Here is a 23,404-nt window from a genome sequence, read left to right as displayed (position 1 = left end):
GCATTATGTTTATATCTCTTCTGCATAAAAATTAAATGTCTAGAAAATGTCTTGTGACTTTCAATTTTCTTTTCTCAGATTCATAGTGAGCATTTAATAGCTAGTGAAAAACAGCATGCAGTCCAGTGGGAAGATTTCATGAAAGAGCAACAGAATAAACGGGCTGAAGTGGATGAAGAGCACAAAAAAGCCATGGAGAGGCTTAAAGAACAATATACCGAGATGGAGAAGGACCTAGCAAAATTTTCAACCTTTTAAGAACTTGAACCACAACAATAACAAACTAATGAGAAAGTATTGACATCCCCCCTCCAAAAAATATTCCCACCAAACCATTTAACCTCTGCTTCAAGCTTAGCAATATACTCAATGACACTCTTATATCAGAAGAAAGAAACTTGTGCTGGAGTCCTGATGAAGCGTTTAATAGAACAAGAGTGCTGTATCTTTCTAGCTCTCAAGTGCCTATATATGATTACGTGGATGGGGAAGAGTAGGAGGAAAAAATGGGGTAAATTTACATTTTCTTCATTAAAGTTGGTCTTCTTTACCATTGATTTAGCTCAGAGTATTCTAAACATAGACTTATTGCAAAATAATTTAATTCATTCCTATGCAGGGTTAGTATTAGCTTATTATTGTGGCTTAAAAGGCATGTATAATAGCTACCATCCATAGCTTCCCAAGCAATAGGAAGTGTGTAAAAAGTATTATTCCACAAAAATGTAGACAAAAACGACTGTCCTTGGAACAAAGATCACATTTAAGAGAAGCAAAAGTCACACTATTATCTCACCTGTGGCAGAGATGGCTGTGTTGGGCTTTGAACTGCCTGTTGGAAAATGTTGCAGCGGCACAATGCCATGTGTTTCACTGGATGACAAGACATACTTGTTAAGTTTTGTGGCCTTCCAGCAGTTAATATTTTCAGCTTTTAAAATATGCTTAAAAGGAAAAGATTACCAAGAATGTATTTTGACTTTTAGTCTTTCCAAGAACCATAATCTTGCCCATGGTATTTACCTCATTTTTGTGTCTGTTTTGCTGTGGGTAAGTTTTATAGGAAAAAAAATAATGTCTATACATGTTTCACCTGTTTAATGAGTAATCAGCAAAATCTGCCAAGTAGTCCCTCTGGAACTATATAAAGAATCTGGCTCTGAGTGAACCAGAAGTGTTTGCCCACATGGCAAATGATCCATGTTAAATGTAAATCCTTTTCAGTGTTAATGTCTGTTCTCATGAGCAGGTGTATTATGGTGAAACACGTACCAATTCTGTCATCACTGTGATCTTTAAAAATCTGCATTTAGCAATATAATTGAAGAACTAAATTGATTTATTTGCCAAAAACCAAGGAAATTTAAATGCAGTATTTTCAAGAGATTTATAACAAATGAATTTGCGGTATGGATAAATCTTTCAAATATTTTTCATTGCTCTGCAGTAAAGAAAGGGGCAAGAAAGAAAATATCCAATTCTCTTGTGTTATCTCAGTGTTGCGACTGTGTAAAATTGACAATGCTTGCCTGTGTAAATTTATGGCTTACTGTCAAAGCTTCATTCTTGGCTGCATGTTGAAAATGTGATTAAAGTTAATAGAGGAGATGAAATAAGTATTTGAGATTTCTTTCAATAACACTGAACTTCTGCCAACTTTCTCTATCCGCTACTGTAGGCTTGACAGGTTCATCAATCATCCTCTGGTACCTGGACTAAAAAAGCACTTGCTGACACTAAAGTATGTTGGAATTTTCTTAATTCTCTTTCAGTGGTTGGAAGAGAGGGGAAAAAAAAAACCTTCCAAAAATATCCCACACGTGAAAAGGGAGGGGAAGCTTAAATGAAAATTCCCTTTGTATCATAGGCAGTTTTTGAAACCCTCTTAATTGCCAGCATACTGCCGGACAGACACTGGAACCAAGAATTCAGGGCTTTGTGCTTGAGCAGGAATAGAGTCTAATTCCTGATTGCCTGACTTGGGCAGCAGAGATTTCTGATTGCTTTTGTTCATCTCATATAAAGAATAAACACTTCACCTTATAATTTTGTATATATTATATACATATCTAAGGAACTTCCTAAATTGAAATGAATTGATGGGCTTTTTGAGTTTTAAAGATGAAGGTACTAAATTCTTTCTTTTTAGCTTTCTTAGCTGTTTAATGTAGCTTCTAAAAGAGTCAGTTCATGTTCCTTTTGACATTTTCTAGTGGTGAACACTTTCAATTCTATTTTCCACCTTCCAAATTTCTTTTAATATGTATTTATATGCAAAAATTAATAATTGCATAATTTACATTTCTCCTGTGTTTATGCTGTTAAAGTATTCTCTATAGCTCACAGGATTGTTGTAATGATGAAATAAGATGGTGTTTTGTAATTTTAAAGTACTATGGAAGTATATTAAGTGTTTTTAGATTCTAAGTATTTTCTGTTTTTCATTATTTTTTTAATTCATGTGGCGTTTCTTCTAAGTGTGTAGGTTTTTAAATTATGTTATTGATTTTTTCTTTTATTTTTTAAATTAAAGTTAATAGATCACAAGGAATGTTACATTAAAAAACATTAAAAAAAGCAAAACAGAAGAGGTTCCCATATAACCCTCCCCCCACCTCCCACCACATCATTTTTGTAAATTGTATTTTTTTGAAAATATATACATCACACAAAAAGTTACACTAAAAAATATGAGGTTCCTGTTTACCCACACACACACACTACAATCCTCCCACACCAACAACCTCCCTCATCATTGTGGCACACTCATCGCACTTGGTGAACACATTTTGAGGCACTTCTGCACTACACAGATAATAGTTTACCCTGTAGTTTGCACTCTCCCCCAGTACATTCATTGGGTTATGGCAGGATATATAAAGTCCAGCATGTGACCCTGCAGTATCGTTAAGGACAACTCAAAATCCCAAAAATGCCCCCACATCACCTCTCTTCTACCCTCTCCCTGCCTTCAGCAACTACTGTGGCCATTTTCCCCATCTCGACGCTAAAATTTCTTCCATTACTCGTCACAATAGTTTTATAGTAGAATATCAGTGATTTCTGCTTTATTTGATTGTGATCTGAGAATGAGGTCCATAGAAGACTGATAGGTTGGAATTTGTTGATATTTGCTTTATGGCCTACAAATTGGTCAGTTCGTGTTTCATGATTGTTTAAAAAGTATGCTTATTTTTCAGTTGTTCTTTGTCCATGAGACCAAACTTGTTAAATATGTCATTCAAATTGTTTTCCTGTTGTTTACCCTTTTATTTGATCTCTCAGATTTTGAGATGTTTTGAAATTTCCCACTCTAGTGGATTTGTTCATTTCTCTCTGTAATTCTGTCAGTTTTTGCTTTATGTATTTTGAAGCTTTGTTATTAGGTACATGCAATTTTATAATTATATTCCTGAGAATTGAATCTTATATTTATAGTAGTAGCCTCTATTTCTAGTGATGTTTTTATTTATTATATATTGCTTTAAAGTCTGTGATCTTTTATATTTGTATAGGGCACACCAGATGGTCAGTATTTGTATGGCACATTTTAAAAATTATTTTGTTGGAAATTTCCTTATATTTTAGGCATGCCTCTTGAAACTGGATTTCTTTTTCTACCATCTGATTATCTTTAACTAAAGAGTTTAATGCCCGTTACTAATATACTAGGATTTATTTCTACTATTTTGTGCTTTCTGTCTCATTTTTTTGTTTGTTTCTTCTCTTGCTTTCTTGCCACCTTTCAGGTTTAATTGAGTTTTGTTTCGGTTTTCCATTTACTTTTCCTCTGCTAGTTTGGAAGGAAAACACTGAATTTGTATCTTTTAGTGCTTACCAAGAAAGTACTTGCATAATTAACTTAACAGAATCTAAAGTTAATATCTTTACCCTCTTCCTAAACAATACAAGGACTTTAAACAAAGTCTGTTTCCCCTTCTCAACTTACAAATTATTGTCTAGAAATTTAATTCTATCTCCGTTTACAAATAATTATTTCAAGCAGCTAATATTTGTTTAGATTTACCTACAAGTTTACCATATCATTATCCTTGAAAGTTAGCTGGGTATTCAATTCGAGGCTGGCAGTTATTTCCTTTCAGTATTTACTGATGCTCCATTGTCTTGTTTCGTTTATTGCTTCTGAGATCATAGTTGTCTGTCTGATCATTACTCCTTTGTCGTTACACTGTTTTGTCTCGCAGGTTATGTTAAGATTTGTGTCTCTGGTATTCTACAATCAAATGTCATATGTCTAATTATCCTGTTGGGATTCATCGAGCTTCCTGAATCTGAGAATTGGTGTCTTGCATGATTTCTGGAAAGTTCGCAGCTATTATTTCTTTGAATATATCATCTCCTCCCTTTTCTCTCTATTCTTTTTCTCAAGAAATCCAATTGGATTTATGTTTTGCCATCTCTCAACTCTTCTCCATGTCTCTTAATCCATTTCATGATTTCTCTCTCTTCATCTCTGTGATGATTTCTGAATACTTTCTTTAAATCTATTCTCTGGTTCACTAATTCTATCTTTTCTCTGTGAATAATCTATTTTTAGCTCTTCTGTTGCAATTTTACCTGTAGGGTTTGTATGGTTTTTTGTTTTCATTTTCAGAAGTGTTTGGTTCTCTTACAGGTTTTCCCAGTCATTTGGGATAGTTCTGTTATTTCCCCTTTTTCTTTTCTTTAAACATATTAAATATACTTACTTTATGTTCTATATGCAATAACTTCAATATTTTTCTTTTTCGTGCATCTGATTGTACAGTCTGTTGTTTGCTATTTTGGCTGAAATAAGTTTATGGTGACTTGTTTCCAAATGTTCTAAAGATTTTTGATTGTGAGTTCATATTCCTCTAAACTTTGGTTTGAGAAGTTTCTGTTTAGAGTGTTCCTACAGAGACTATTGTTGTTTTCTTTTCCTAGTACCACCAGTTTTTTTTTCTTATGTCATTACTGACCCTGGAACATAACAAAGTTAAATTTCAACTTAGGTTCCCTCCCTGTCTTCCTTCTGCCCCAGAGCACACACACATGTACTCACAGGTAGTATGAATTTCACCTCCAAACTTATGTGCATGTCGGGTGTGATGAGGTATTCCTAGAGTGACTTTTTTTTCCCTTTATCAGATCCACCTGGAGTCAGGAAAAAGGTAGGTTTTTTTCTAGTCCACCCACTGAGGGAAGTGCCCTTTGGAGGTTGACCAGTCCTACATCCAATTCACTCCTAGACTTTGATTCTCAGCCTCATATAGTCACTGCTCATTGAAAACATGGTCCTTCTAGGCTGCAGGGGTGAGCAGATGCCGTTAAGGCAGTTACCAGCTGGAAAGTTCAGTTAGGATTTCACTTTCTCCTGGCTTGCCTTCAGTTCTATTTATTACCTTACCATGAACTCTGCCATGTGTAAAAACATTTTAAATATATTATCTAGCATTTAAAATAAAATTTTACTGAAGTATATCATTAATACATGAACATACATAAACAATAAGTAGTAAAAGTTGTGAATTTACAAAACATGTGCATGGGGCTCCCACCACCAACACATTGCATTATTGTGAAACATTTGTTATAAATTATGAAAGACCAACTAGTCAAAATATTGGCTGATTGTAGCCCATTTCTTACATTTGGTATATTTTCCCCCCAACCCATGCAATGCTTAACATCTTGTATTTGTAGTATATATTTGTTACAGTTCATGAGCAAAAGTTCTCATATTCCCTTAACCACAGTCCCTCTTCCACCACTGGATTCCCTGTGTTACATATTCCCATGCTTTGTACAAGCCATTCAGTGTTTATACTCAGTGGCTCTCATTTTCATAGAGTTGGGCTATCATCCCCTCAGTCAATTTTAGAATGTTTTCATTACTCCACAAAGAAAAACCCCATAACCTGTTATACCCCTTGAATTGATAGATCTTGTTTGCCATTGCTGTAAAAATCTTACGTTACTGTTAACTATTGTCCATAAGTTACATTAGTTGTAATTTTCCCATGTATACCCCTACTCTTAACACTTTGTAAAAGATGAACATTCTTATATTTATACTATTAACCACAGTCCATCCACCACTGAAATCACTGTTATACATTCCCTAGATTGTTTTCTAGCTTCCTTTCGATTGACATTTATGTCCACAGACTACCCCTTTAGCTGCAATCACTTTTATAAATCAGCAATGTTATACTCACTATGGTGTGTTGCCATCAAGTCTATTCATTTCCACACTTACACAATAAACCTTTTTAAAAATTCTACATACATTAAACATCAGATCCCATTCTCAAATCACATTCTACCTTCTATTAACCTATACTCTAGAGTAGGGGTTCTTAACCTTTTTGGTTCCACAGACCCCTTTGCCAGACAGGTGAAAACCATGGACCCCTTACTAAGTCCACACTTGACTGTGTATTGGACTTACCCTGGCCAGCTAACAGGGAGGTGAAGAAGGTCAACCACCACACCAGGGAGCCAAGAGTGCCTACAACTGCAAGCAGGAGAATTGCACCTATCATCCATGTGGAATCTAAGCCCCCTCTTGATATAGAGGTGGAGTGGACATCACCATCCCAGTGTGCACAGGCTGGAGGAAAGGAGTATGGATGAGGGTGCACTTACTGATATTCTACTATGGAACTATTGTGATTAGTAATGGAAGAAATTGTGGCATTGATGTGGAGAAAGAGGCCACAGTAGCTGCTGAGGGTAGGGAGAGGGAAGAAGAGATATGATGTGGGAGCATTTTCAGGACTTGGAGTTGTCCTGGGTGGTACTGCAGGGACAGATGCTGGACATTTTATGTCCTGCCATGGCCCACGGGGTGGACTGGGGGAGAGTGTAAACTACAATGTAAACCACTATCCATGTGGTGCAGCAGTGCTCCAAAATGTATTCACCAAATGCGGTGAATGTCCTATGATGATGAAAGAGGGTGTTGATGTGGGAGGAGGGGGGTGGGGGGTATATGGGGACCTCTTATATTTTTTAAATGTAACATTTAAAAAAATAATAAAATAGAAAAAAAAGAAATATATCACATCCACACCAATATGTCCCCAAAAGTATAATTTTTTTCTGAATTTCAATTCACGGTCACAAACCCCTGTTTAGAACCCCTGCTCTAGAGTTTACTTCTGTGAGTTTAATCATTATATTTCATAGTATGAGACCATAAAATATTTGTCCTTTCCTGTCTGGCTTATTTCACTCAACATAATGTTCTCAAGGTTCATCATACTGTCTATATAAACCACATTTTGTTTATCCATTTATCACCTGATGGACACTTGGGCTAGTTTTAGCAATTGTGAATAATGCCGCTGTGAACATTGGTACGCATTCTGTGTTGTTGCTTTTAGTTCTTCTGAATATATTCCTAATAACAGGATTGCTGGATCATATGGCAGTTCTATATTCAGCTACTTGAGGTACTGCCAAACTGTCTTCTACAGAAGCTGCACCATTCTACAGTCCCACCAGCAATGAAGGAGTGTTCCTATTTCTCCACATTCCTCTCCAGCACTTGCAGGTTTTTTTTTTTAGTTTTGTTTTGTTTTTTACTAATAGCCATTCTATGAGGTGTGAAATGGTGTCTCATTATAGTTTTGATCTGCATTTCCCTAATAGCTAGTGGTATTGGGCATTTTTTCATATGCTTTTTTGGCCATTTGTATTTTCTTTTTGGAAAAATGTCTATTCAAGTCTTCGGCCCACTTTTTGATTGGGTTGCTTGTGTTTTTATTGTTGAGTTGTATGCTCTCTTTGTATAACTTGGATATCAAGCCCTTATCAGTTATGTGGTTTCCAAATTTTTTTTCCCATTGAGTAGACTACCTTTACTTTCTTGACAAAATCTTTTGAAGAACAAAAGTGTTTGATTTTGAAGAGGTCCCATTTATCTTTTTTCTTTTGTTGCTCGTGCTTTGGGTGTAAGGTTTAGGAAACTATTGTCTACTACAGGATCTTGGAGATGTTTCCCTACATTTTCTTCTAGGAATTTTATCATTGTTGCTTTTATATTTAATGGTTCTTGATCCATTTTGAGTTAATTTTTGAATGAAGTGTGAGATAGGGGTTCTCTTTCTTTTAGGTATAGATAGATATCCAGTTCTCCCAGCACTATTTGTTGAGTAGACTGTTCTGGCCTAGGTGGTGGGCTTGACAACCTTGTCGAAAATCACTTGACTATAGATGTGAGGGTCTCTTTCTGAAGTCTCAGTTTGGTTCCATTGGTTAATGTGTTTATCTTTATGCCAGTACCATGCTGTTGTTACCACTGTAGCTAAGTAATATGCTTGAACATAGGGAAGTGAGAGTCCTCCAACTTCATTTTTCTTTTTAAAGACATTTTTGGCTATTCAGGACCCCTTACTCTTCAAAATAAATTTGATAATTGGCTTTTCTGTTTTTTTAAAAAAAGGAGGCTGTTGTGTTTTTTTATTGGAAGTATGTTGAATCTGTAAACGAGTTAGAATTGACATCTTAATAATATCTTCCAGTGCATGCACATAGACTGCCCTTCCATTTCTTTAGGTCTTCTTTTCTTTTAGTGATGTTTTTTAGTTTTCTGAGCACAGGTCTTTTATGTCCTTGTTTAAGTTTATTCCTGAATACTTGATACTTTCAGTTGCTGTGGCAGTTTGAGAGTTTATGAATCCCCAAAAGAGAAAGATTATGTTTATACACTAACCTGTTTCTTGGGATGTGATACCCTTTGATTGCATTAAATTCGCTTGAGGGACCTTTGATTAGCTTACCTGTTAAGATTGATTTAGGCCTTTTTTTTTTTTAAGATTTATTTTATTTATTTCTTTCTACCTCCACCCACCCCCAATGTTTGTGTTTACTGTCTGCTCTCTTTGTCTGTTCTTTGAGTGCTCATCTTTTTAGAAGACACCGGGAATGGAACCTGGGACCGCTCATGTAGGAGGGAGGCACCCAATTGCTTGAACCACCTCTGCTCCCTGCTTGTTATGTCTTCATTGTGTTTCCTTGTTGTGTCTCTTTGTTGTGTTATTTCACTGTGCCAGCCCCATTGCATCTTGCTTATCTTCTTTAGGAGGCACTGGGAACCGAACCCAGGACCTTCCTTATGATACCGGGTGCCCAATTGTTTGAGCCACAACTCCTTCCTCATGATTTAGGGCTTTTGATTCAACTACCTCAGTGCATGTGACTCAGGTTGAATCCCCACCCTCTTACTCTGTCTGATATAAATGGACACTCAGACACAGGAAGAGAGAGCTCTTGTCATTTTTGATCCTGCCATAGGACAGAAAGGAGAAGCCTCAAACAGCTGAGTCCCTGGCAGAGATGAGCTATTGGCCTGATAGTTTACAGCTGAACTTAGGAAGAGAGTGGAACAGCTGAGACTGATATAGGAAAGCCTAAGAGACAAGCCTTATGCCCACCTTGCAGCTGAAATCAGGAAGAAAGCAGAGCAGCTGAAATCAGGAAGAAAGCAGAGCAGCTGAGCCTGAGAGGAGAAGCCTGGAGGGGAAAGCAGAGACCTCAACAGAGTTTGTCTACCATCTTGCTTCACCACATGGCAACACAGAGGATCAGTAGTTGATGACTTTGGCAAGAAAGCACCTCTTATGGTACTTTGACTTGCATTTTTCATGGCCTTGGGACTGTAAGCTTTTACCCCTTTATAGCAACTAACAGATACCTGGTACTTTGCATTGACACCCCTTTAGCAGACAAATACAGTTGCTATTATAAATGAATTTTTTTCACTCACTTCCTCCTCAGATTGGTAATTCATAGTATATAGAAACACTGATTTTTGCATGTTAATCTTGAATCCTGCCACTTTGCTGAACTCATCTATTGGTTCTAGTAGCCTTTCTATGTATTTTTTGGGGATTTTTCTGGATAAAGGCTCATACTTTCAGGGAATAATGAAAGTTTTACTTCTTCCATTCCTGTTTGGTGCCTTTTATTTATTTTTCTTGCCTAATTGCTCTAGCTAAAACTTTGAATAACGGTGATGACAGTGGGCACCCTTGTCTTGTTCCAGTCTCAGTGGGAAAGCTTTCAGTCATTCACTGTTGAGTGCAATGCAAGCTGTGGATTTTTCATGTATATACTTTATCATGTTTATCTATCCTTCCATTGCTATCTTTTAGTGTGTTTTTATCAAGAAAAGTTACTGTATTGTATCACATGCCTTTTATGCATCAAGTGAGGATCATGTGATTTTTCTTCTTTAATTTATTAATATGGCTTATTACACACCCTTGCATACCTGGGATAAAACTCTTTTAATGTGCTTTTGGGCTTGGTTTGCAAGTATTTTGTTGAGGATTTTTACATCTATATTCATTAGAGAAATTGGTCTGTCATTTTCTTTTTTCCTAGTATATTTATCTGATTTTGGGATTAGGCTGATGTTGGCTTCATAAAATGAATTTGATAGCTTCCTTCCTGTTCAATTTTTTAGAAGAGCTTGAGCAAGATGGGTAATAGATCATCTTTGAATGATAGAATTCACCTGTGAAGTCATCTGGTCCTAGGCTTTTCTTTTTGGGGAGGATTTTTTTTTTTAAAGATTTATTTTTTCTCCCATTCCCCCTCCCCACTGCCCTCCCCATTGTCTGCTCTCTGTATCCATTCTCTGTGTGTTCTTCTGTGTCCACTTGCATTATCAGGCAGCATTGGGAAACTGTGCCTCTTTTTTGTTGCATCAGCTCTCCATGTATGCAGTGCCACTCCTGGGTGGGCTGTGCTTTTTTTCATGTGGGGCAGCTCTCCATGCAGGGCACATTCCTTGCATGTAGGGTACCCCTATGTGGGGGTGCCCCTGCATGGCATGGCATGCCTTGTGTGTGGCAGCACTGTGCGTGGGCCAGCTTACCGCATGAGTCAGGAGGCCCTGGGTATCAAACCCTGGACCATCCACATGGGAGGTGGATGCTCTGTCAGTTGAGCCATGTCCGCGTCCCTTTTTGGGGAGGATTTTTAGCCTGTTTAAAACTCTTATACTCATTATCAGTTTTGCTGGGGTCATTTCTTCTAGAGTCAGTGTAGGTTTTTGGTGTCTTTCTAAAAATTTGTCCATTTCATCTACATTTTCTAGTTTGTTGTCATACAATTGTTCATAATATCCTCTTACGATTTCTCATTTCTGTGGGGTCAGTGGTAATGTCCCCACTCTCATTTCTAAATTTATTTATTTGCACTTTTTTTTTGTCAGTCTGGCTAAGTGTTTGTTGATTTTTTTAATCTTCTTGAAGAGCCAACTCTTGGTTTTGTTGATTATCTATAATTTTTAAAAATTAATTATCTCCCCTTCCCCACCTGCTCCATTGTCTCCTGTCTGTGTCCATTCGCTGTGTGTTCTTCTGTGTCCACTTCTATTCTTGTCAGCAGCACAGGAATCTGTGTCTCTTTTTTGTTGTGTCATCTTGTTGCATCAGCTCTCTGTGTGTGTGGCGCCACTCCTGGGCAGGCTGGATTTTCTTTCGTGCTGGGCAGCTCTCCTTAACGGGGCGCACTCCAGGCGCGTGGGGCTCCCCTACGTGGGGGACACCCCTGCGTGGCATGGCACTCATTGTGTGCATCAGCACTGTGCATAGACCAGCTCCACACGGGTTAGGGAGGTACTGGGTTTCAACCATGGACCTCCCATGTGGTAGGTGGACGCTCTATCCATTGAGCCAAGTCCACTTCCCTTTAATGTTTTTTTGTTCTCAATTTCATTTATTTATGCTCTGATCTTTATGATTTCTTTTCTTCAACTTGACTTGGGATTAGTTTGCTGTTCTTTTTCTAGTTCTTTCAGGTATGCAGTTAGTCTGAGTTCAGCTCTTTTTTTTGTAATGTAAGCATTGAGGGTTATAAATTTCCCTGTCAGCACCGCATTTGCTATTTCCCACAGGTTTTGATATGTTGTGTTCTCATTTTCATTTGTCTTATGATATTTATTGATATTTCTTGCAATTTCTTTGATCTTCTGGTTATTTAAGAGTGTGTTGTTTAATCTCCATATATTTGTGAATTTTCCCTTTTTCTATCCAGTACTGATTTCCACCTTCATTCCATTATGATCAGAGAAAGTGCTTTGAATAATTTCAAACTTTTTAAATTTATTGAGACCGGTCGTGTGACCCAATGAATGATCTATCCTGGAACAGGACCCATGAGCACTTGAAAAGAATGTATGTCCTGCTGTTTTGGGGTATAATGCTCTATAAATGTCTGTTAGGTCTAGTTCATTTATCATATTATTCAAACTCTCTGTTTCCTTGTTTACCTTCTGTCCAGATGTTCTATCCAGTGCTGAGAGTGGTGTATTGAAATCTCCAGCGATTATGTTAGAGACATCTATTTCTCCCTTTAATATTGCCAGTGTGTACCTCATGTTTCTTGAGGCATCCAGGTTAGGTGCATGAATGTTGATTATAGTTATTTCTTCTTGGTGAATTTCCTGTTTTATTGGTATATAATGACCTTCTTCATCTTTTACAGCAGTTTGCATTTGAAATCTATTTTGTCCAGTATTATTATTGCTACTATTTGCATGGAATATCTTTTTCCAACCTTTCACTTTCAGTCTGATTGGGTCCTTACATCTGACGTGAGTCTCTTGTAGACAACATGGAAATGGCTCATATTTCTTAATCCATTCTCTCAGTCTTTTTATTGGGGTATTCAGTCCATTAACGTTCAGTGTTATTACTGTAAAGACATTACTTAGTCTATTTTATCCTTTGGCTTTCCATTGTCATATGCTTCTTTTGTCTTTCTTTTTACCTTCTAAGTTACCCTTACTTATAACCTTCCTTTTTACACTCTTCTCCAATTCTCTTGCCCTTGTTTTTTGCTTTCAGACGGTAGCATTCCATTTAGTATCGCTTGTAAATCTGATCTTTTTGGAAACATACTCCTAGTTTTTGTTTGTGAAGACTTGAAACTCACCCTCATTTTTGAAGGACACAGAATAATTGGCTGGAAGTTTTTCTCTTTCTGTACCTAAATATATTATGTCACTGTCTTCTCCCCTCCATGGGTTTTGTTTGTTTGTTTTATATATATATAATATATATATAATTATTATTTTTATCCTTCCCCCCTTTGTGGCTTTTTGCGTGCTGTCTGCTGTGTCCATTCACTGTGCGTTCTTCTGTGTCTGTATTTATTTATTTTTTATTTCCCCTACCCCCTTGCGGCTTGCTTGCTGTCTGCTTTCTGTGTCCATTTGCTGTGCGCTCTTCTATGTTTTTTGCTTGTCTCCCTTTTCTGTTGCTGTTGCGTCACCTTGCTGAGTTGGCTCTCCACAGTGTCTGTGGGCTGGGCAGCACCTGCGGGTAAGGCAGTACTCTGCAGCGTGCGGGCAAGCCAGCCTTCACAAGGAGGTCCCAGGATGTGAACCCAGGGCCTCCCATATGGTAGACGGGAGCCCAACTGATTAAGCCACAGCCGCTTCCCCCCTCCATGGTTTTTTGTTTTTTGTTGTTGTCATTTGTTTTGTTTTTTTCTCCTAGTTCATCTCCATGATTTTTGATGAGAAGTCAGTACTTAATCTTATTGAGTATCCCTTATATGTTATGCATCACTTTTCTCTTGCTGCTCTCAGAATTCTCTTGTTGTCTTTGGCATTTGACATTCTGATTAATGTGTGTCTCAGAGTTGGTCTGTTTGGATTTATTCGGATAGGAGTACATTTTGTTTCTTGGACATGGATGTCTATGTCCTTCAATAGGGTTGCAAAATTTTCTACCATTATTCCTTCATATATTCCTTCTGCTCCTTTGCCCTTCTCTTCTCTTCTGGAACAGCCATGACATGTATGTTTGTACGACTCTTGGTATCATTTAGTTCCCTGAGACTCTGTTCAATTTTTTCCCTTCTTTTCTTCATCTTTTATTTTGTATGTTGGCTTTTAGAGGCCATGTCTTCAAGCTCACCAATCTTTCTTCTGCCTCCTCAAATCTGCTGTTACATGCCTCCAGTGTATATTTAATTTTATTGATTGTAACTTTCATTCCCATAAGATCTGCTATTTTTCTATATATGCTTTCAAATTCGTCTTTGTGCCCACCCATTGTCTTCTTAATATCCATATTCTCCTTAGCCATCTCATTGAATTTATTACGGAGATTTGTTTGAACATCTGTGATTAGTTGTCTCAACTTATTTACATCATCTGAAAGGCTTATCTTGTTCCTTTGACTGGGTATCTTGGTATGGATTGTAATTTTTTGATGGTGTCTTGGCATCTGGCTTAGTAGATGTATTTATTCTGAGTATTTTCTCTCTTTAGTTTAAGGCTTTCTTGCCCTTTCTCCCTTGTTGGTTTTGTAGTAGGAGCTGAGGATGTAGTTGGTACTGTAAGCTGTAGGCTGAAATTGCTCGCATTGCCCCAGGGTCTGATGAAACTTCTCCCACCTTTCTTCTTGGCCAGGGGTAGGGGTAGAGCTGAAGCTGTGTGTAATAATCCAAGTTGTGCCGGTAAAGACTGTCTGTAGTTGCCCAGAGAGATTGATGAAGCTTCGTACCCCTTCCTCTCCTGCGTGGGGTAGAGATGAAGCTGCAGGTGTGGGCAACAATCTATGCCATGTGGGTCCAAAATAACCTCAGTTGCCCAGGTAGACTGACATAGCGCCATCCCCCCTCCTTCCCTGCTAGGGGAGGAATGGACCTTCTGAAGTGCCAGCATTCTAATCCATATAGGTGAATGTGCCTGCAGTTGCCCTAAGAGGCTGAGGAAGTACTGTCCCTTTTGCCCTTTGAGGGGTGGGGATGGAACCACAGGTGCCCAACAGTTCAGTATGTGTAGTCCAAAATGCCTGCCATTGACCAGAGAGGCGCAGGAAACACCAGCCCCCTTCTATCTTATTAGGAGTTGGGGGTAGATGCACAGGTGCCCAACAGTCCAGTCTGTGCAAGCCCGTAGTGCCTTCTGTTGCCCAGAGAGCCTGAGGAAATACAGCCCCCTCCTATCCTATTGGGGAGTGTTGTTGGGTCCACAGATACCCACCAGTCTAGTCTGTGCAGGCCAAAAGTGCCTGCTATTGCCCAGAAAGGCTGTGAAAACACAGGTCCCCTCCTATCCTACTTAGGGCTGGGGATGGAGCTACAGCTGTCCAACCGACTATTCCATCTGTGTGGGCCAAAAGCACCTGCAGTTACCCAGATAGGCTGAGGTTACACTGTCTCCCTCTTGTCCTATCAGGGTGGGGATGGTGCCCAACAGTTGAGTTCATGCAGGCAAAAAGTACCTGCAGTTGCCCAGATAGGCTGAGTAAACACTAGTCCTATCCTATCCTGTGTGGGGGAGATTAGGGGTAGAGATGGAATTGAAGTCCTCTCAACAAACCAGTTCATGTGGGTCAAAAGCACCTGCACTTGTCCAGAGAGGCTAAGGAAACAGAGCTTCCTTCCTCTACCACTGGGGGGCAGGGATGGAGCTACAGGTGTCCAAGTGTCCAGACTGTGCAAGCTGAAAGCACCTGCAGTTGCCTAGAGAGACTATCCTATGGGGGTGGGAGGGGTAGAGATGGAATCCAAGTGCTCAACAAACCAGTTTGTGCAGACTTAAAGTGCCTGCAGTTGCCCAGAGAGGCTGAGGAAACACAGATCCTCTCCTAACCTGTTCAGGTATGGGAATGGAGCCCCAGGTATCCAACCATTCAGTCTGTGCTGGCCGAAAGTGCCAGCACTTACCTGGAGAACCTGATGCAGGTCCAGGCAGCTTCCTCCCTGCTGGAGGTCGGGCTGGAATTTAGGCTAGAGCTGTAATCCAATCTGGGTGGAAGAATCCATCACCGGTTTTCAGTCAGCCCCACTTCCCCTCATGTCAGCAGCAGAGTTAAAATAGTGGCTACCAACCACTTTCCGACTTGGACAGGTCCAAACTAATCGGTGGCTAACCATCTCTTCCTTCTTCATTTTTGGGAAATGGAGCTTCCACCTCCAACCACAGAATAGCTCCTGAGGCGGCTTATGCCACCAGTGAAGGATGGGCACCAGCCCCCACAGCGTGGAATGCTCTACTCATACAACTTGACTGCAGATGGGCAGCCTCCTCCTTCCATTCCTTCAAGGATGTTACAGGATGCTCTTCTGGTCTCCTGCCCTGCCCCCAACAGTTGCTTTAGATAGCTCTGGGTGTTTACTAACTGCCCTGTAGGAAGAATTGACTCTTGGAGCCCCTTACTTGGCCGCCATCTTGCCCCTCCCTATCTCTCTAATGTATTTTTAATCTCATCTTGTCATCTTTCTTTCCCATAATTTTGTTACTTTTCCTTGTAGACTTTAAAATCATTTTTATGCTCATCCATTGTCTTCTTAATATCCTTTATCTCTTTAGTCACTTTCCTTCAACTCCTTGAATTGACTTAGGAGATTTGATTAATTGTCTTAAATCCTGTGTCTTATCAGAATTTTTGTTTTTTTCCTTTGGCTGGGCCATCTCTTCCTGTTTCCTAGCTATATAGCTTGTAATTTTTTGATGATGTCTAGATATCTGAATATGTTGGCAAATTTACTCTGATGGTTACTTTTTCTTTTGCCTAATGACTTTGTTTCACAGCTCTTCTTTAATTTTTGGTTCACCTTATTCTGTCTTTAAAATTGCTCAGCTTGAGTTATGAAAATAGGACCAGGGACTCACTTATGGGCACAGGTGTGTTCTGGGGACCAGGATGACAGTCTGCTAAGAAAGCAGTTTTTCTCGTTGCAGTTTCACAGCTGGCCAAAAGATGGTGCAGGCCAGTGACTCTTTCCACAGAGGTGTCTTTTTCAGCATCTACTTGCGTATGATTCTGACCTGGCCAGAGCAGAGATTCAAAGCAGGCTCTGCTGGGCAAATTCACTGAAGAGAAACCACTCTTCCCCCATCTGCTGCACCCTTTCTCTTTCCAGGGAGGACAGCATCTCTTCCCCTCTCAGCTGATTGCAGTAAGCTGCGTGTTTTATCCAGGCTGTTGGCCTTGAGGGTGGGGGATGGGTGCCACTCTTGGCCGCTGCTGGGGTTTAGTAACTCACGGTTTTAGTTTTGGCTTCTCTCTCTCCCTCATACTCCTAGACCATGTGTGACTTTGCAGATTCCCCAAAGCAGCTCCGTCGTACAGCTTTTTGCCCTTCCTTTGTTGTTTCTCTGAGAGAGTTGAGCCCTGCCTACCTAGTCTGACACCATCTTCCTAGAAGTCCCCTGATATCTAGCATTTTGGGTATTTTGTAACAGGAGAGATGTCTCTGCACGGTAATGGCATGTTAGACAAGTGTTTTTAGATTTTATTGTATTAAAATATCCTCCCAAAAGATCATGCTCATATCCTGATATCAAAGATGCTACCTTTTTTTCCAGTTAATTATTGTCTGTAATATTTTCTGTTTGATTGTTTATTACTATCCCTGAGATAATTTGATTGTTTCTATTACTACTATTGGAGTATTTTTTTAAAGGGCGTTATTGTGATTTGTGAAAATGTCCCTGGCCACTATGATGGATATGTCCAGGTTCTTGTGTCTGTGGTTCTACTCCCAAAGTGCCATAAGCATCTAGAGGAGTCACAAATGCCCCTAAGATACAGTGAATGCTCTTCTTTGCTCCTGTAATGCATAGGCTTTCTGTGTATAAACATTTCCATTTACTTTCTGAACTACTTTTTTTAATGCACATGCTTTTAGATATATTAGGTTATGGTTGCTATTGTAAATTAAAATTTAGAAGGTATTATTGCTTTGGAACTTCGCATAATGATTCTTTGTCCTGAAATTGTACCCTAGGTCAGGAGTTCTTAACCTTTTTTGTTCCACGGACCCCTTTGCCAGTCAGGTGAAAACCATGGACTCCTTGCCTATATTGTGTATTATTTAATAAATATATCAAACATGTCCCCACAGGAATAATGGTTTTTATAAATTTCAATTCAAGCCCACAGACCTCTTCTTAAAAACCCCTGCCATAGAAGTTCTTTTTTGCTAAAGGGAAAATATTTTAAACATTAATTCAGTGAAAACATTTGAAAGCTGCCATTATAGGAAAATATTATTTAATATTTTGTTCTTAGTCCTTCAGAAGGTTTTGTAAGTATTTCATTAATTTTCAACACCAATAGCGTGTGAATATTAATATTTTATTGACTTGATACAACTTGAATAAGTCATATGCTTACTGCCTACTCTTCCTTGTTCCATTCATTTAAAAAAAAATTTCTTTAAGGATGTCCCCGGGATTGAACCCAGGACTTCGTACATTGGAAGCAGGCACTCAACCACTGAGCTATATCCACTCTCCTCATTTAAAAATTTTTACTGCTGAAAACAGTGCTTTCTGAACTATTACCATCAGCAGTGCAGTATTTCCTCTGAAGTTCTCATGTTTATTTCTCATAAGCAAGAGAAAAGAAACTTAGATTTTCAGACATGATATACTTTCACAGCAATAAGTTAATAAATATGCTATCATTTGGTCTCACAGAACTTAAGGATTCAACTTATTCTGAAGAAATAGTCAAATGAAATCAATTAAAGATAAGTAAACACAATACTTATATTTGTATAACCTATTATAGCTCACAGCTTACAGTGTTTTTAAGTACATTATATGTAATTTAATCTTATTTCATCCTTGTAGTCAAGAAGTATTCATTTTGTTCTTTTAGAGAATGAGCAAAATTGTAGAGAAGTACAGGGAATATTGGGTTTTGCCCATTTAATTATGAACTAGCAAAAATCATCAGATAGATGATACTAAACAATATTTTGTTTTTTTAAAATTCTGTATGATATTGTAAAAAACCGTTGTACAGATGTAGTCAAAATTTTTTCTGTGCAATCACGTAACTTTTTTTGAAGAAAGCTTTGTGTGCTACAAATATTCATAAGTCTATGTAAAATTCATTTATTCTAAAATATTCTTTAAGGTATTCTAAATGGTATTTAATATACTTTTTTAAAAAAATTGAAATGAATGCAGAATAGGTGCTTTCCATTGTTCCTTGAGGTAATTGTTTTCCTCTCTCAGGCTTAATAAAGAAAAAAAAAATTATTGCTTAAGACTATGCAGGAATGGAAAAGTTGGTCTACAGAGCTAATAGTACCAACCAACATTTATGAGTAAAAATGCTGGCTATCATAGAAGTCAGTGTGTGTGATTTCTAAGACTGTGCTTAAATGTTTCTCAGTTTCATAAATCTGATTCATAATTTTGACAATATTGCCCGTAATGCTGAAATAATAATTCTTCATAGAAAATACTCTGAAAATGATTTAATATAATGCATTCCCATAAAATAAAATTCATTGAGAATTTGAAAACTGTTAAGTTAAATCACTTTTTAAAAACTTCATATAATCTGAAATGCTTAAGCATCATTTTTGGAAATGTATCTCTTTTAAGAAAATGGCTAATTAAATTGCTGTGGAATAAAGAAAAATATTTCTTTATGGAAATATTGTTATGGAATAAAGAAAAATATTGTCTTATGTGATAAATTTGTGTTAAATTCATTGTCAATATTAAGTATTCCTCAAATAACCTGTTAAAATTGAAAATCTTAATATTTAATTTCTTGGGAAAAATTTGAGCCTAGAGAATCTTTCATATAGAATCTAATATTTATGGTAAAAAACCAGCAGGTGTCACTGTGATGACAGAATTTTTTTCCCCTCTAGCTAAACAGTTTTGTGTAAATGTGTGCATACCATCTATGGGCAAAGATGTGTAAGAGATCATTTAAATTATGTGGCTAAACAAAATATCAAAATGTAGGAAAGTTTGTACAGTATCCCTGGAGGATTAGGGAGTGCTTTTGAGAATTGTATTTTTTCCTAACTTTCTTCATGTCTCAAATATGCGTTTTGAAATAAACTTAGTCCTTTTCTCTAGATTAAGTTCGAGGTATAATTTTTAAACTAATGTGTAGAGGTAGAAAAATACTGTAATTTGTGGAAAATAGATACCAGGGCACCCCCACACCCCCTCATCTAATATGGAAGTCAAAGTAGAATTTAATAAACATTATTTACTCATTGCATCGGTATGCTGTGTCAGGATTATATTCTAAAAGAAATATGGTAAGTAAAAGCACTTCATCTTAAAGGAATTTATAATTTCTTTTTGTGCATGTAAAAATTAAATAGAAAAAGCTAGACCATAATATTACATAGTATCATAATATATCCAAGACCATAGTATCACCAAGCAAGCAGTATATGATTAAAATAAGTTGTTCAAAGATCTGTCTTGAATTCCAAGAAATGATCTGTGTGAGTTGTGGTGATCAGGGAGTCATTCATAATAATGATTAAATTTGAATTCAACAGGATTTAGACCATGAAAAGGATGGCTAGAGTATTTTCGGTTCCATTTAGTTTCATACACTTTTACAGAGCACCCGTTCTGCTCAGGGCATTCTGTGTTCCTAGGCACGAGGGGTAAAAGGTGAATAACGCTTGGTTTCTGCCCTTGTTTATCACCTGGCAGGTTGAAACAATAATTTATAGACCTCTTTGATCTTGAAAACAGTCATAGATAAGATGAGATTGGAATGCACCCTGGTTTGAAAGTCAACCTGTTTCAATCCTGCATCTGTCACTATATTTACAGAAGGACTCTAAACACATCACTTAGACTATTTTCACATCCTTTCCTACTCTTAATAGTTCGCACTTACTCCATAGGTGAGGGGACTGTTAGAGTAAGTGGCATGATGAAAGGGTTACGGGAAGGTCATTCTACGGACTCAGACGTGTGACTGATAGAGGACTCAGACGGGTGACTGATAGAGGAAATGACTGCCCTACGTATGGATTTTTGAGAGCGTAGCTGAAAATAGCAATTCCTAGTCTAGACAGGGCGGGAATGGAGCTGAGGATCTTAGTTTGGGAACTTAGATTATGGGAGTTTTATATATATATCGATATATCTATGTACTGTTTTTGTGACTTATGGCAATTGCTAGCACAGCTTTGGATTTAGATACTCTTCCCTGTTGCCTCTTTATGTATACTGATAATTGTAAGCCCCAGCGACTGAATCTTTGCTTTGGAAAACACCATCGCTATAAATCAAAAGAATCAACAAAGATGCTAAGGGGTCTTCTCCACATTTTTAGATCAATATTGTGCTTTAATATAATTGGTGAGAAAACACTAAGGGTTTTTTTTTTAGCAGCTACCTATTTTTAAGGATTGGCCATTTCCTTTCTCAGAAGGTTGAATTGTTCAGGGACAGTTTTATGCTGTTTTAGATCCCCCACCTAGAATTTATTCTGACCATGTATTTAAAAAGGAAACTTTTTTCCATATAGTAAGGCTGATCATGTATTTGGATAAGGAAGATTTGAATTGTCCTTGCTTTTTGCATTATGTTCTTCAATGATTGAATATGAAGAAAACCATGGAGACTAGATGAATGAATTCCATTATTTCTGCTGTAGGCCACCAGATATTTAAAGAGTTTATTATCACAGAGTGTGTGATGTTTTTCTATTTCTCCTGGACGTGCTTTTAAGGTAAACTATATGCTGCAAAAATAGAAACTTGAAATCTTACCACTTTGAAAAAAAAAAATGACAATTATCCCTGTGAGGGATAGTCAACTAGTCAACTTGACTGGGTTGTGGTATCCAGTTGTTTGGGCAAGCAAGTGCTGGCTTGATTTGTCACTGTAAGGTATTTTGTAGATGGTGTCTGTGACTGATTGCATCTACAGCCAACAAAGAGATTGTCCTCAGCCATGAGGGAGTCTCTCATCTAGCCAGTTGGTGGTCTTAAAGCTAGGATTTAGGATTTCAGAAGTGAGAGAAAAGTATTTCTGCCTCTTTGTCAGCTAGCCAGTTTTTCCTAGGGAATACAACTTCACTTTCATCGGAGTTTCCAACTTACAGGCTGTCTTACAGAATTTGCTATCACCAGTCCCCACAGTTGTGTCAGCCACCTGTATACCCTGTAAGTTCTTTTTCTTTGGAGAACCCCAATATCTCTCTCCCACCTGACAGATAGATTTTTCCCCCCTAAAACTTCATTTAAGTCATCTGTTTGGAACTTGGAATGAAATGAATCTTTCAACAGAAACAATGACTGGTGCACATAGTGACGGGGCTCTTAGCTAGCCAGGACTATCACGTTGCAAAATATTACAGCACCAGTAATATTACGTAATGCTGTGGCTAAGCTAATAACCAGCTACTTTGTTGAATGGTTTTTTTTTTTTAATGTATGCATAGTTTCAGCTTGTGGGACTTGGAGTGTGCCCTTCCTTGCTGCAGCTCTGAAAGTCAGGTTGGCAGGCGTTGTCACAGGGGAGTGGCATCCCTGTGTTCCTGGCCTCAGAGGGAGGCTGCCACAGGTTAGGACAGACCCTTTTGGTGCCCATTGTCCCTCAGTCTACTTCTCATCCCACTGACACTTTCTGCTTCAGAACAACAAGTTGTCCATCTCATTTCAAAGCCTCACACTTTTTCTCTTATTGGTTCTGAAAAGATTTTGAACTTTTTCATGTGATTTGTTGAGAAACAAGAGAAGTGGATGGAAGAAGGAAAGCATCCCTCTCTACCCTCACTGCATGCCCTCGTGCACACATTTTTAAGTGTACTTTGGGGGAAATGATGGTTCTATAGCCCCAACACTGGATAAAGCCATCTCCACCGGCGGTTCCAGTGAGCTTGCACAATGCGTTATCCTTTGGTTCTCTAAGAGTGGAATATTGTGGGGTGATTAAGTTGGCCGTGAGAGTGCCACCTACTGGCTTTCACTGAGGCTTGAGAAGTGACAAGTAAGGGTGGAGAACAACCCCCGTAGATTTTCATTTCCTCCCTTCCCTTCTTTCTCACCCCAGTCAGCCCTCCCTGTATAGCCGAGAAGTGAGTCAGGGTGGTTTTGGGGGTCCCAGGTCCCATTGCGTCTACAAAACTCTTTCTATATCTGATAGGTGTGTATGTGTATCTCTTGGATGGATGTTAGGATGATTATCTTATGTTCTCACGTATCCAAGGCCACAGTCAGACGATACCGGAGTCCTGAGCGCGGGGCGAGCTCACAGGGAGGATCAGGTTGGACTTTGAGTCCCTGGGGGCAGGGCTGCCCATCACCTCTGCCCACGGAGGTAGGCCGTGCCAGTCAGGGGCCTGGGCCACAGATGAGTGAGTCACGCTTCCCAAAAGGGCTTCTCTAGTCGTCGTTCTTCATCGTGTGGCCCTTTCCACTGTGTAACCCCCAAGTCCTTCGCGAAACCTCGTCTTGCTGTTCCAGATGCTCCGGTCTGTGTGGTGAGGATTAAGGCAGCCTCCCTCAGCACTGGGGGCATATGAGCGAGGCAGTGACCTCTCAGGCCCAGGGGACCTGTGCCGAGGAGGTCTAGTGACCGCGCCCCACTGCCCGCCTGGAAGCATCTGGACTCGATTTTAGTTAAGAGGAGGGCAGGTGCCCTTTTTAAGTG

The 23,404-nt window shown here is 38.7% G+C and overlaps 1 protein-coding gene across 2 annotated transcripts in view; it reads left to right on the top strand.

The window, feature by feature from the left end:
• BLOC1S5 (biogenesis of lysosomal organelles complex 1 subunit 5) overlaps positions 1-23,404 on the top strand; it is a 109,491-nt gene that overhangs the window by 47,790 nt on the left and 38,297 nt on the right. Inside the window, exon 5 of one of the 2 annotated variants that reach the window (XM_004475767.5) lies at positions 79-1,613. The exons of the other annotated variant lie outside the window; for it this stretch is intronic. Coding sequence (XP_004475824.1) covers positions 79-258 — 180 coding nt within the window. The 3' untranslated portion in view covers positions 259-1,613. Of the gene's footprint in view, positions 1-78; positions 1,614-23,404 lie in introns of those variants that run through there. 2 annotated transcript variants of the gene reach the window in all.

This window comes from Dasypus novemcinctus, chromosome 22, assembly GCF_030445035.2.
Source record: "Dasypus novemcinctus isolate mDasNov1 chromosome 22, mDasNov1.1.hap2, whole genome shotgun sequence".
NCBI classification, from domain to species: domain Eukaryota; kingdom Metazoa; phylum Chordata; class Mammalia; order Cingulata; family Dasypodidae; genus Dasypus; species Dasypus novemcinctus.
This window is presented reverse-complemented; position numbering and strand designations above follow the sequence as displayed.